Below are 13,049 nucleotides of genomic sequence, written 5' to 3'. Positions count from 1 at the left end.
CTCTCTCTCTCTCTCTGCTCCCCCCCTCTCTCTCTCGCTCTCTCTCTCTCTCTGCTCCCCCCCCTCTCTCTCTCTCTCTACACCCCCCCCCCCCTCTCTCTCTCTCTCTCTCTCTACACCCCCCCCCCTCTCTCTCTCTCTCTCTCTCTCTGCACCCCCCCCCTCTCTCTCTAGGTCTCTGTATCCTGTCCTTCCCTTAATCATTATTCATATCAGCACTGCTTTCTTACTGTTTTTGCAACAGTATTTTATGTTCATATATGGTGTATTTTTTCCATTTTATTGTATATTGGTAGATTTTTAATCAGAATCTTTGACAGTGTGTGTGCTATGTTTTCCTGTGCTACTGTGTACTTAATTCCTTCAGGATTAATTGAGTATTTATCTATCTATGCTGCCTTTCTCCATACCCTCCTACGACTATTTATTAACTGGGTTGCCAGTTCGAATCCCAGCTCCTGTCCACATGTCGAAGAGTTCTTGGGCAAGACACTGAACCCCAAATTTCCCCCAAAGAGCAGGCTAGCACCTTGCATAGAAGCTGCCACCATTGATGTGTGAATAGGTGAATGAGAGGTCATTGTAAAGCGCTAGGATGGAAGCTCTTTATTGAAGTGCAGTCCATAATGTGGTTTCTCTGGGAGGTTTAAGCAGGAGGCTGCAAGTTGTATAACAACATTTTTCTGTTCATTGTAGTATAATTTATTTTTCGCACTGGACAATATATCAATGTGATACATAGCATTCAAAGTCAAGATGTAGGACACATTCTCAGTAACAAGTACAGTAGCTTATAGCCACACTGAATCAACAATCAGCATATGCTAGCTATAACCATACACTGAATCAACATATTACAATATGTAACAATATTTGCCATCACATTGTGAAGATAGATCATTCCCTGAATGAATTGCATTAATAGGACAAATGTTTTCCAACATGAAAAGATTATAGCTCATAAAACGAACCAACAATAAATTGTCTTGTTATTGACAGACTCAGTTCTGCGCGCTCTCTCGTGCCCGCGCATCACCAGGGTCTCCACAGCGGCGCGCTTCCACCTGTTGAGGTGACGCGCTTTGGAGAGAGACTGTTGCGCGACACAACCGGGCGGTTTGGAGTGGGCACGGACCGGGCACCCATCCGGTGAGACCGGTGGCAGTGACTGACGAGTTTCTGTTGCGATTCAGACGGCTGGTTGTGCGCCGAGAGGAAACGTAGCGTCTCTTCCAGACACTGGGTGAATCCCTCTGCGTAGCTCCGACCCTGTGCGCCGGCGTGGACCGGGGGGTTGTCTCTCAGATAGAACACGGTAGTCTCGAGAATGTCCGCTTTCTCCAGCTTGGAGTTGGGTTGATGCGCTTGGAGCTCTTTGTGGAGGAGTGATTTGAGCTGCTCGATGCTGCTGTTGATGCGATCTCTACGCATCTTCTCCACTGCTGGTTTCCTTAGCTGGGGGGGGGGGGGAAAGGAGGTACAGTTAGACCTTTGAAGTTTCCAAAAATGTTCAGTTTCAAATAGATCACACACACACAGACACACACACACACACACGGACTATTTGTAGCTATTCTACTTACTTTGATTTTATCTTTAGTGTTAAGCGCCAAGGTGCAGACGTTGACAGGTGCCATTGCTGTAGGGCGTGTTGTGCTTGAAGCTTAGAGTTTGAGTCTGTCTCTCTCTCCTCTCCAGAGCCATTTATACACCCCTGGTCCCTCACACTGTAAACGTGGGTCTCCCTTTGACAGCGGGTTCCCACACTAGCCAGCCAATCAGGAGCGCGGACAGTACAATGACAAAGACTTCAATTACTTCATGCTAAATTGACTGTCTATTGCCCGGGGACAATGAGCCTGTCCCGAGGGAACAGGTGGACTGGGTCATAAAAGAGGGCCATGAAATAGTTGACTCCATTCACATGAAAGGCAGCCAAACCAAAAGGCGGGAAAAGTTGTCCATAATTAGTGAATGGGGCTCCAAAAAGATTATTCGGCATCAAGAGATTGGAAGAGGCGTTTTGGACGTGGGGATTTTCCCGCTAATATTTTGAATAAATATATTTTTTATTCATTCTACAATTAGATTTGATTAACGGTTTATGCTTGCTGGTGTTAAAGTTATTATCAAAATCACTATCATAAATAGCGACTATTGTCTGATTTAGTGAGTGTGCCAATGTCATGTTCTTGCACTCTAAGATAACTCTCCCCTGTTCTCATCCCCCATGCACTTTGCACTTTTAGACTTTCGACTTTTATTGTTGTTATTGTTACACAGTCCTGTATGTTTTATTGTAATTCTGTCCTGTTGTTTGTAACTTAGTGTAACGAGTGCTGAATGATTGTGAACAGGTCACACTTGAAAATGAGTCCTCTGAACTCAACGTGTTTTTTTTACCTGTATAAATAAAGGTAAAAAAAAAAAAAAAAAAAAAATCTTGTAATGAGATTAAACAAAGGTTATAACAAATAGTAATAGAAGCTTATTATTTTAGTTATTAATTAATAGGCTAGTTCCATGAGTGTTGATGAGGCCTAGGGAGTGTTTGATAGTCGCATATCTGAAACATAGCAAACTATTCCTTTTTTGGTTGCTATCCCTTTTTCAAGAGATTGAATCAACGTGATGTTTTCCCGTCTGGTCTCTTGGGAATGAGATGGCCTGTTGAGTGCCGTGACTAACGCGTATTGAGCGGCACACTTCTATTGTTGGGCCGTGGAAGTGTGCTGTGGGAAAGTTGGGACAACACGGTCCCCAGGATCAGTCTTTGAAGACAGGGAGACAGGGGGCAGCTGCTGGCCTCACTGCGCGGGAAACCGCTGGCAGCTCGGGTGAACTTTGTAGACTGGCAGACCTGTTATCTTATAACTTAGACATTTCACTTACAAGAAGGGCTTTTTTTCTTGCTTTTTTTTGCTCCATTATGAACATATGTCTTTACTATTTGAGTGCGCATGTCAGAACAACACTTAACAAACGTGTTCACTTTTTCATAACTGTAATTTATGGTGTTCAATATGATGTGAACAATGCTTCAGATAAGCATTAGGCTAAGCCTATTTTCACATAGATAGGTTACTCACATTTCTCATAACATTTTTTATTTTTAGTTCTGGATCAATCAAAGAACGAAGAGGGAGGGGTTATCCAAACTTGCTTCTACCTCACTTATCTCTCCCGCCAAAACAGGCCATGTAAAGGGCACCACAATGCATTCCTGGCTGTTGTGTGGACCCAGACCCAGGCTTTGACCGTGTGCCCTTCCCTGGCCTGGGAGGCTGGGCACAGATCTCCCACAAAGGGAAGGGCAGGTTCTGTGTGTCACACACACGCCCCATGAAATATCCTTGTGACTCCAGCCCCACACACACACACACACACACACCCACACACACACACACACACACACACACACACACACACACACACACACACACACACACACACACACACACACACACACACACACACACACACACACACAGAGAACCTGGGAAAGGCCTGACCTCTCCACAGAGGAGGCAGATCTGTCCCTCTTAATGTGGGCGCTGGTCTATGGCACTCCAGGAACATGTGACCTGACATTCCCAGTCAAGGCGTGCGGTGGAGAAAGATTGGCGCGGGAAACCTCTGGCTTGTCGACCACCTTCTGTCAGGACTGAGATCTGAGACCTCATTCAGTGTTGTGATTTATTCTTGGTAGGTGACACCCAGTCCTGAACAATATTTCTAATGGAAGTCCGCAAACATCTTCATTTTTAATCTTCTTGGACATGTTTTTCAGGCATTGATATTGATTAATTTGATGATCTTCAGACCAAGATGTCACCCATGTTTTAACCTTTTATTGATAGAGTTGTATTTTTAAATGCAGAGTGACTGTATACAGTGTGTGTGTGTATGTGTGTGTGTGTGTGTGTGTGTGTGTGTGTGTGTGAGTGTGTGTGTATGTGTGTGTGTGTGTGTTTATGCCGCCCAGTGCTTACCTGGAGCGTGTTAAAGCTAAAGGTGGTAAAGCAGAGTGGAGTGTGTGAGAGCCGCTGGCTCGTCCAGTAGATGTCCAGATGGTCTATTGAAGCCCCGGCATAATGAGGGCTGACGGATCAGTGGCGTCCACGGCGGGGTGGGGCGCTGCCCTGAATAGGGGGCTTAAGTGTGGGAAAGAGGCGCAGGTCGCAGCTCTCACACACACACACACACACACACACACACACACACACACACACACACACCTCAAACCGTCTCTGTGGCTTTGAGCCCAGATACACGAGTGTGTGTGTGTGTGTGCGCGCGTGTGTATGTGTGTGGGGGAGGGAGTGTGTGTGTTTGTGTGTGCGCGCGTGTGGGGGAGGGAGTGTGTGTATGATGAGGGCGCCATAATGATGCCATCCCTATTCATCGTGAGTTGAAGGGGAAAGGAATGTCCACATTGGAATGCACGGTTTCATCTGCATAGTTTGCCATGACTCACTTCTGAGAAATGTGTCTTGAGGAGTTTGAAAAGAAAGACCAGCGAGTGGTTTTCCCTCCAAAAAGGCTCTTGCCATCTGCTTCTTTACAGGCAGATTTGCATGGCCTTTCAAAACACATCAAGCTCTTTTTAACTTCATGTTTTGCCTTTATTTCTGAACTATTTGCAATGCAACCCATAAGGATTTAAATGAAACTACAATATACAGATAAATACTCATTCTACTGACTTGATTTTGAGATATGAAAAAATTTAATTATCTAACACTCCAGCCCATAAGTGTGTTCAGTGTAAAATAACAGTGTTTTTATCAGAGTATTAGATGACAGCATATGTTTGAACACATGCTCCATTTCTAAGAGGCATCATGAGAGGAGAGGTGTGAAGTGTGCCCCCCCAGGTGTGATCCCCCGTCAGTAAGTGTGCCCCCCCAGGTGTGATCCCCCGTCAGTAAGTGTGCCCCCCCAGGTGTGATCCCCGTCAGTAAGTGTGCCCCCCCAGGCCAGGCGCTGTGAGCGCGTGGTGGGGGTGAGAGCACACACGTTCCTCAGGTACCGCGGCGCCTGTGATCCAGGCAGCGGGTTGAAAGGCTGCCTCTGGGGCTGATGGGAGATGGGGGTGGGGGCGGGGTGGACAGAGGGGCGCTAGGGTGTGCTCTATTGACTGGAGGATGTGTGAGTAGGATCCTGTCCTGCTTTCCCACACTCTCTTCCCTATTTATGACATATAGGGGGGTGGGGTGGGGGGGGCGGGGAGGGGAGGGGAGGGGGGGTCGAGCAGTGGAAGTGTGCCTTCCCAGAGGGCAGAGGATAATTGTGTTTAATTGGCATTTACAATGGGAAGGGGAATGTCTCCCTCCTTCTCCCATTCTTTCCCTGTCTCTCTCTCTTTCCCTCCCTCGCACTGTGTCCCTCCCTCCCTCTGTCCCCCTCCATCCCCCGTTCCTCTCTTTGTCTCTCTCTGGGTTTCTTCTCTCTCTCATGAACAATTCCCTGGATCTGTCAGGTGTGTAATTGAAGAGAAATCACATTTACAATTAATTAATCACAGAAACAGCTAATAATCAATTTACCCCTTTCACATATATAATGATATTCAGTGATTATTGTGCATCGTTTGCATGTTTTAGAAATCACATAAATATATGGTGGTCCATTTGCAGACTGTGAGACAGTAGTCTCCTCCATGTGAAGTGTGCAGTGTCTTATCTTTATGATGCCATTAAGATCTTATTATGCAGCTTTAGCTACTGAAAATTTGATATTTTATTTTATGACCCTCTTGTAGTGTGTGCCAATAGTTTCTTCCATGTAAAGTATTCTCTTTATGATACCATTCAGAAATTGTAACGTGTGACAGCTGGCCTAAACTGCTCCTTGTGCAGTGTTTTATCTTTATGTCTTTAGTGGCCCTTATCAGGTGTGTCGTGTCCCCCAGCTCCCCATCTGCATAGGCCAGATCAGACACTGGGAATGTTCCCAGGTAGTAAAAGTGTAACGACCTGCTTGTGTTCAGTCTGTGCTCCAGAGAACTGCAGCACCCTTCCCTCTGCTGAGGCCATGAGGCCAGTTATCCAGGAGATAATTGATGCCTCTACCATTGTTGTGTCAGCCTCGCCCACTGGCCTCGGAGTGTGGGAAAGCTAATCCTGCTTGGGACTCATGCCTTTGTAATGCTAATGATCTGCTATAAATAGAGGAGAGGGATCCTCACTCAGCTCACAACTCACTGGTCTTCCTCAGAGAAGCACTACTGCTCCAGAATGGCTCCTATCTACACCAGAGACAACTCAATGCTCTCTACCAAAGACAAGCATAAAGTAAGTCTGATAACAAATCTGTCCATTTCTAAATGCTGAGAACACAAATGATCTCCAGGCTTGTAACTTTTAGAACGTAGAACTAACCGAGTTCCCTCTTTTCTTCACCAGCTAAGGAAACCAGCAGTGGAGAAAATGCGCAGGGATCGCATCAACACCTGCATAGAGCAGCTCAAAGCTCTCCTGGAGAAGGAGTTCCACAAGCAGGACCCCAATGCCAAGCTGGAGAAGGCTGACATCCTGGAGATGACAGTGGTGTTCCTGAAGCAGCAGCTGCAGCATCAGAGCGTGGCCCCTCAGAGGGCCCACAGTCAGGGTTACTCCCAGTGCTGGAGAGAGGCGCTGCACTTCCTGTCTGCCAGCTCCGCTAAGGACGCCACGCTCCAGAACTTGCGTGGCGCCCAGAGAACTGCGCTGGGCGGCTGCCCCACCTCTCCTCTCTCCTCCCAGCTCCACAGCCAGGGCCCAGTCAAGCAGGCCACCAGCACCCACAAACCAGTCTGGAGGCCCTGGTAGACATGCTGCTCAGACTCTCTCAACCTGGAGGGATATCCACCATCCTGAGCAGGAAACGTGGGTCAGATGTTCCACTGGATGTTCTACTTCTCTTGATAGAAATGAACTCCACTGATATTGTAACTCTTTCGGAGAAGATGCTGAAAAGCGATTAGCAGTACTTCACAATGAAGAACATGTTTTCCATTTACTTTGATGAGTAATGAATGCAGTGTGTGCTTATTTGAAGCACTATTGTGTTGCTAAATCCTTTTATTTTCTAAGAAGATGCTTTGTAAAGATTATATCTTGATTGGCTGCTTAGCCAACTGAAATACTGCTTTATCCTCTTTATATTGTCCCATTGAAAGACTGATTTTAAGAGATAAATGTGCCTTTTGTAAAGGCTTTGTAAATCCATTTGTAAAGGATAGAGCTCTCAAGAAATGAATGTGTATTTTGCAAAGGCTTTATATCCTGTTGTTATGGATGTTGTTTTAAAGAAGTGAATATGCCTTTTGTAAAGGCTTTGACAGTTGACAGTTGCTCAACCACACAATGTGCTCTTCAAATTAATTCTTGACACTGTGTGTCTTTTCACTTTGATTTGATAAAGTGATAATTTGTGAAACGTTGCTTTTCGTTTTGAAATTCAACTATATAGAAACTATATTATGAGTGTGTCCTCAGCGAAGACTAATCATAATACTGATCATAATACTTTCAGAATTTGAAAATAAACACTAAAATGTATGCTATTGTCTCTGTCTTTACTTGGGCCGATGCTTAACTAAGGATTATGGGAAAGATAGCTGCTTACAGTACTGCTTTAAAGTGGGAGGGGCCATAAAGAAATGTTTCAAATCACGCGTTGGAGACAGAAAGGCAATGCTTAACAAAGCATGTCTCTATTTACATTAAACCTGTTAGTTCTATTGTCCTACTCGTCCCATGACTAGTATGAATTGTCAATGTAAAGGGATGGACACCAAACTCCATTGTTTCACATTCAGGAATGACTGAGTTAATGAATTAATTATTTGTTATAATGATAAACCATAATTTTGATGTAGGATTGAGCTACTGTACAGTGCTGCAGCAATGCTTAATAAATCCACTAAAAAATTACAACCATAGTAAATCAATGTGAATAAGATAAGATAAGATAGGATTTTATATGTGTCACTGCTGGTGTGTGTGTGTGTGTGTGTGGGGGGGGGGGGGGGGGGTATTGATAGGCTGTAAGGTTCAGTTGTGTGTGTGTGTGTGTGTGTGTGTGTGTGTGTGTGTGTGTGTGTGTGATGGGGGGGTATTGATAGGCTGTAAGGTTCAGTTATCAGTGATCAGTAGTGAGGGAGTGGCTGTGTATTCACCGACCTCTGACCTTGTGGGTGTGCGTCCTCACAGCTTTCCCACCCTCCTGCACCAGTACCAGCCCACTCATGACAATAGATAAGATAAAATACAGCTGTGTGTGTGTGTGTGTGTGTGTGTGTGTGTGTGTGTGTGTGTGTTTGAGGTGGAGGGGACCTGGCCTGTGGACTGACACCTGCTTGCTGATGCTTCCCATGGAGGCACACAGACCCAGGAACTAGCCCAGACCCAGGAACTAGCCCAGACCCAGGAACTAGTCCAGACCCAGGAACTAGTCCAGACCCAGGAACAGGCACAGACCCAGGAACTAGCCCAGACCCAGGAACTAGTCCAGACCCAGGAACTAGCCCAGACCCAGGAACTAGCCCAGACCCAGGAACTAGCCCAGACCCGTCCTGACAAACACACATCAACACTTCCACAGCCAGGCTTACCCCCCTAGGCTGTTCTTTCACCAGGTCAAACCATCTTCTGTTATCTCACCAGGTCAAACCATCTTCTGCTCAAATAGTCACATACAGACAGTCTTTTATTTTATTTTGACAAACCAGTGGTTTAAAGATAATTCTGCAAGGAGGCTTTCAACACTGATCTATGACTAGAATGGAATTATGAAATACAAGTTAAATAAAATGATGAAATAGAAACTGTAATATATTGATAAAGAATAATGTCAGGTTGATGAAATGACAACTGATTTGCCCTCCAGGGGTGGATTTGTGGTGGAGGGAGGGAGTGGTAGGAGCTGGAGGGGGGGAGTGGTAGGAGCTGGAGGGGCGGAGCTAGCGGAGGGGGTCGGCCAGGGGTTCTCACCATCATGCCAAGAGGATAATTTAGCGCAGCACACTTCCTTTGTCTGGAGGATGAAAGGAGAGAATGAACCAGGAGTGTGGGAAAGCTGTGGAGAGGAAGGCCCCACACAGGAGCCCCACACAGGAGCCCCGCCACACGGCCCCGCCGCCGGCCCTCGGCTCAGATCACCAGCTGCTTGATGAAACCAGACCTGACAAAGCCCCCCGCTTACACATACACACTCACACACGCGCGCTCACACACACGCGCGCGCACACACACGCGCACTCACACACACACACACACACACACACACACACACACACACACACACACACACACACACACACACACACACACACACACACACACGACACCACTTGGTAGAATGCATTGCTGATATTCAGTAAGAACTGCACAGACCCTAGGAATTTTTAAGGCATTGTTAAAGACCCACCTCTTCTCTTTGGCATTTGACAGCCCAGGTGAGAGGTAATGTTTTCAGTGGCGTGTTGGTTGATTGGTTGGTTGTTTAGCATGATTACGCAAAAACTACAAGTCCGGTTTTATTGAAACTCTGGGGAAGGGGGGTGGGGGGGGGGGTGCAGCATGGGCCAATTAAGAACCTGTTAAATTTTGGAGGGGATCCAAATCACAAGGCGGGTCTACGAGCCGCCCAAATAATTATTAATCATTTCTGCCAATGGGGGAATTGAAACGTGGTTGGGACTGGGATAAAGCTCTCTACCTAACGGATGCTGCAATGCCAAACATTCATGGGCGGAGGTCTGTGCTCTCCCAGCACCATTTCTGGTTTTAATTTGTGCTGCTACTGTGTGTATGTATTATTGTGTGTATGTATTATTGTGTGTATGTATTATTGTGTGTATGTATTATTGTTTGTAATTCTGTTTCTGGTATTTTAGACTGTTCAGCACTTTGGTCAACTATGGTTGTTTTAAATTTGCTGTACAAATAAAGTTTGACTGGTCTTGACTTCACTTGACACATATACGCATGTACTATGATACACACCCCTGTACTATGATACACACCCCTGTACTATGATACACACCCCTGTACTATGATACACACCCCTATACTATGATACACACCCCTGTACTATGATACACACCCCTGTACTATGATACACACCCCTGTACTATGATACACACCCCTGTACTATGATACACACCCCTGGAAACTGTGTTGTTGTTGTGGTTGTTGTTGTTTTTTTGGGGGGGCACAACCTCAACTTCAGGTATCTCCACTTGCTTCTAATAACGTTGCTGGCTAAGTTAATGTTTCCCATTTCAATATGTTCTAGTTAATCACACAGAACCAATATCACAATGTTTAAAATAGTTATATAATTTATTTCAAGTATCATTAGTCGTTCTCTTTGAGGAATTCAATATATATTCTCACAGTCATTGATTTTCAACAAGAATGCAACCTTTCACATCAATCACTTAATCAAATGACAATAAAGACACACAGTGTCAACAATTACTTTTTGTTAAGCAAAACAATGTGTTTCTCTAAAAGCCTTTACAAAATGCATATTCAATTACAATTAATGATAAAACTATCACTAATTGCCTTTACAAAAGGCACATTTAACTCTAAAAATCCTTCAAAAGGACAATACAATACAGAGAATAAAGCAAGATTCCAGTTGGCTAAGCAACTAATCTATTATAAAGATATAATCTTTACAAAGCATCTTCTTAGAAAATAAAAGGATTTAGCAACACAATGGTGCTTCAAATAAGCACACACTGCATTCATTACTCATCAAAGTAAATGGAAAACATGTTCTTCATTGTGAAGTACTGCTAATCGCTTTTCAGCATCTTCTCCGAAAGAGTTACAATATCAGTGGAGTCCATTTCTATCAAGAGAAGTAGAACATCCAGTGGAACATCTGACCCACGTTTCCTGCTCAGGATGGTGGATATCCCTCCAGGTTGAGAGAGTCTGAGCAGCATGTCTACCAGGGCCTCCAGACTGGTTTGTGGGTGCTGGTGGCCTGCTTGACTGGGCCCTGGCTGTGGAGCTGGGAGGAGAGAGGAGAGGTGGGGCAGCCGCCCAGCGCAGTTCTCTGGGCGCCACGCAAGTGCTGGAGCGTGGCGTCCTTAGCGGAGCTGGCAGACAGGAAGTGCAGCGCCTCTCTCCAGCACTGGGAGTAACCCTGACTGTGGGCCCTCTGAGGGGCCATGCTCTGATGCTGCAGCTGCTGCTTCAGGAACACCACTGTCATCTCCAGGATGTCAGCCTTCTCCAGCTTGGCATTGGGGTCCTGCTTGTGGAACTCCTTCTCCAGGAGAGCTTTGAGCTGCTCTATGCAGGTGTTGATGCGATCCCTGCGCATTTTCTCCACGGCTGGTTTCCTTAGCTGGTGAAGAAAAGAGGGAACTTGGTTAGTTCTATGTTCTAAAAGTTACAAGCAGGGAGATCATTTGTGTAACTCAGCATTGAGAAATGGACAGATTTGTTATCATACTTACTTTATGCTTGTCTTTGGTAGAGAGCATTGAGTTGTCTCTGGTGTAGATAGGAGCCATTCTGGAGCAGTAGTGCTTCTCTGAGGAAGACCAGTGAGTTGTGAGCTGAGTGAGGATCCCTCTCCTCTATTTATAGCAGATCATTAGCATTACAAAGCCATGAGTCCCAAGCAGGATTAGCTTTCCCACACTCCGAGGCCAGTGGGCGAGGCGGACACAACAATGGTAGAGGCATCAATTATCTCCTGGATAACTGGCCTCATGGCCTCAGCAGAGGGAAGGGTGCTGCAGTTCTCTGGAGCACAGACTGAACACAAGCAGGTCGTTACACTTTTACTACCTGGGAACATTCCCAGTGTCTGATCTGGCCTCTGCAGATGGGGAGCTGGGGGACACAACACACCTGATAAGGGCCACTAAAGACATAAAGATAAAACACTGCACAAGGAGCAGACCTACTGTCACACTTTACAAGCTTGGAATGGTCTCATAAAGAGCAGATACAGCACGCTTCACCTACAAGAGACTATTACGTTTTGTGTTCATTTTAAAAACAAATTTAACAAGGTTATGTTCTTACCGTAGGCCATACATCCATATAGACCCGTGTGTATCATGTCAGCATTTGTGTCAGAGAAACATTATTCTGTAAAAGGAGCAGTAGGGTTGCAACTCAAACAGGAGACTTGAAAAAAAAGAGACTTGAAAAGTTCTCTGCTTGTGGTTTTAATCCATGATTTTCAAAGTTTCAAAAATGTACAGGAGAGATTACACACTTAAGAGCTGAAACTTTTGTGTTCATTTCAATATCTCTCTCTCACCTGTACTTTTTTAAACTTTTAAAATGTTGCGATGCCGGGGGTGGGGTCTTGGTAATACAGGATTTCCATTACATCGAAGGATGGCCAAAACTGTGCGAACTTTTAAGATAGATCTTAAGACTTACCGTTTTTATTTCATTTTCGTCATGTAGTTTTACCTATATATATATATATATATATATATATATATATATATATATATATATATATACACTCACTTTTATTTTTTACTATTTCTTACTTTCTATTCTCTTTTACCATATAAGATTTCTCCTATTTTATTCTCCTATTTTATCTACTATTTTAACTATGTTTTTAATTATTCTGTAAAGCACTATGTGCTACATTTGTTTGTATGAACAGTGGTATATAAATAAAGTTGACTTTAGTCCAGGAGGGAGATGACAAGAGCCTATTAGCACCTATGTGGTTTCAGTGAGGAAAGGGCGAATCCTCCTGATGTTATAGCGTGTTTAGAGCGTGTAATCTGCATGAGCGAGTATCTTTTCTCAAACACGCCTGGAGGAGCGAGAGTGTTTTTACTGTCATCAGTCTGGACATGTGATTGACAGTTGTCGCTCAAAAAAGCAAACAGAAACATTATCAGCACACTAGTCTATTGGCATTGGCTCTGTGCACCAGCTCCACTACTTCCTGAAAGGAAGTGGGCATCTTTATTTCCTGTCCTATACTATTGGATTAAGTGATTGATCAGGTGTGCGGTACACCCATAAATCACTTAATCCAATAGTTTAGGACAGGAA

At 44.8% G+C, this 13,049-nt stretch overlaps 3 protein-coding genes across 3 annotated transcripts; 1 reads left to right on the top strand and 2 right to left on the bottom strand.

Moving 5' to 3' along the window:
• Window positions 1–1,032: 1,032 nt before the first annotated feature.
• her2 (hairy-related 2) lies at window positions 1,033–1,637 on the bottom strand (the record flags this gene model as incomplete). Its single annotated transcript, XM_084440954.1, has 2 exons — window positions 1,033–1,455; window positions 1,584–1,637. 2 exons carry the CDS (start codon window positions 1,635–1,637, stop codon window positions 1,033–1,035), a joined length of 477 nt encoding a protein of 158 aa, XP_084297080.1.
• A 4,602-nt stretch (window positions 1,638–6,239) lies between these two features.
• her15.1 (hairy and enhancer of split-related 15, tandem duplicate 1) lies at window positions 6,240–6,812 on the top strand (the record flags this gene model as incomplete). The annotated part of the gene is made up of 2 exons (XM_084440622.1): window positions 6,240–6,296; window positions 6,408–6,812. 2 exons carry the CDS (start codon window positions 6,240–6,242, stop codon window positions 6,810–6,812), a joined length of 462 nt encoding a protein of 153 aa, XP_084296748.1.
• A 4,138-nt stretch (window positions 6,813–10,950) lies between these two features.
• Window positions 10,951–11,524, bottom strand: LOC311311009 (transcription factor HES-5-like; the record flags this gene model as incomplete). Its single annotated transcript, XM_084440621.1, has 2 exons — window positions 10,951–11,355; window positions 11,468–11,524. The coding sequence occupies 2 exons, from the start codon at window positions 11,522–11,524 to the stop codon at window positions 10,951–10,953; spliced, it is 462 nt and encodes a 153-aa protein (XP_084296747.1).
• Between the last annotated feature and the right edge of the window lie 1,525 nt (window positions 11,525–13,049).

Source organism: Borostomias antarcticus (genome assembly GCF_949987555.1).
Source record: "Borostomias antarcticus genome assembly, chromosome: 7".
Classification (NCBI taxonomy): domain Eukaryota; kingdom Metazoa; phylum Chordata; class Actinopteri; order Stomiiformes; family Stomiidae; genus Borostomias; species Borostomias antarcticus.
The sequence above is the reverse complement of the archived record's forward strand: the minus strand, read 5'-3'. Positions and strand labels throughout refer to the sequence as shown.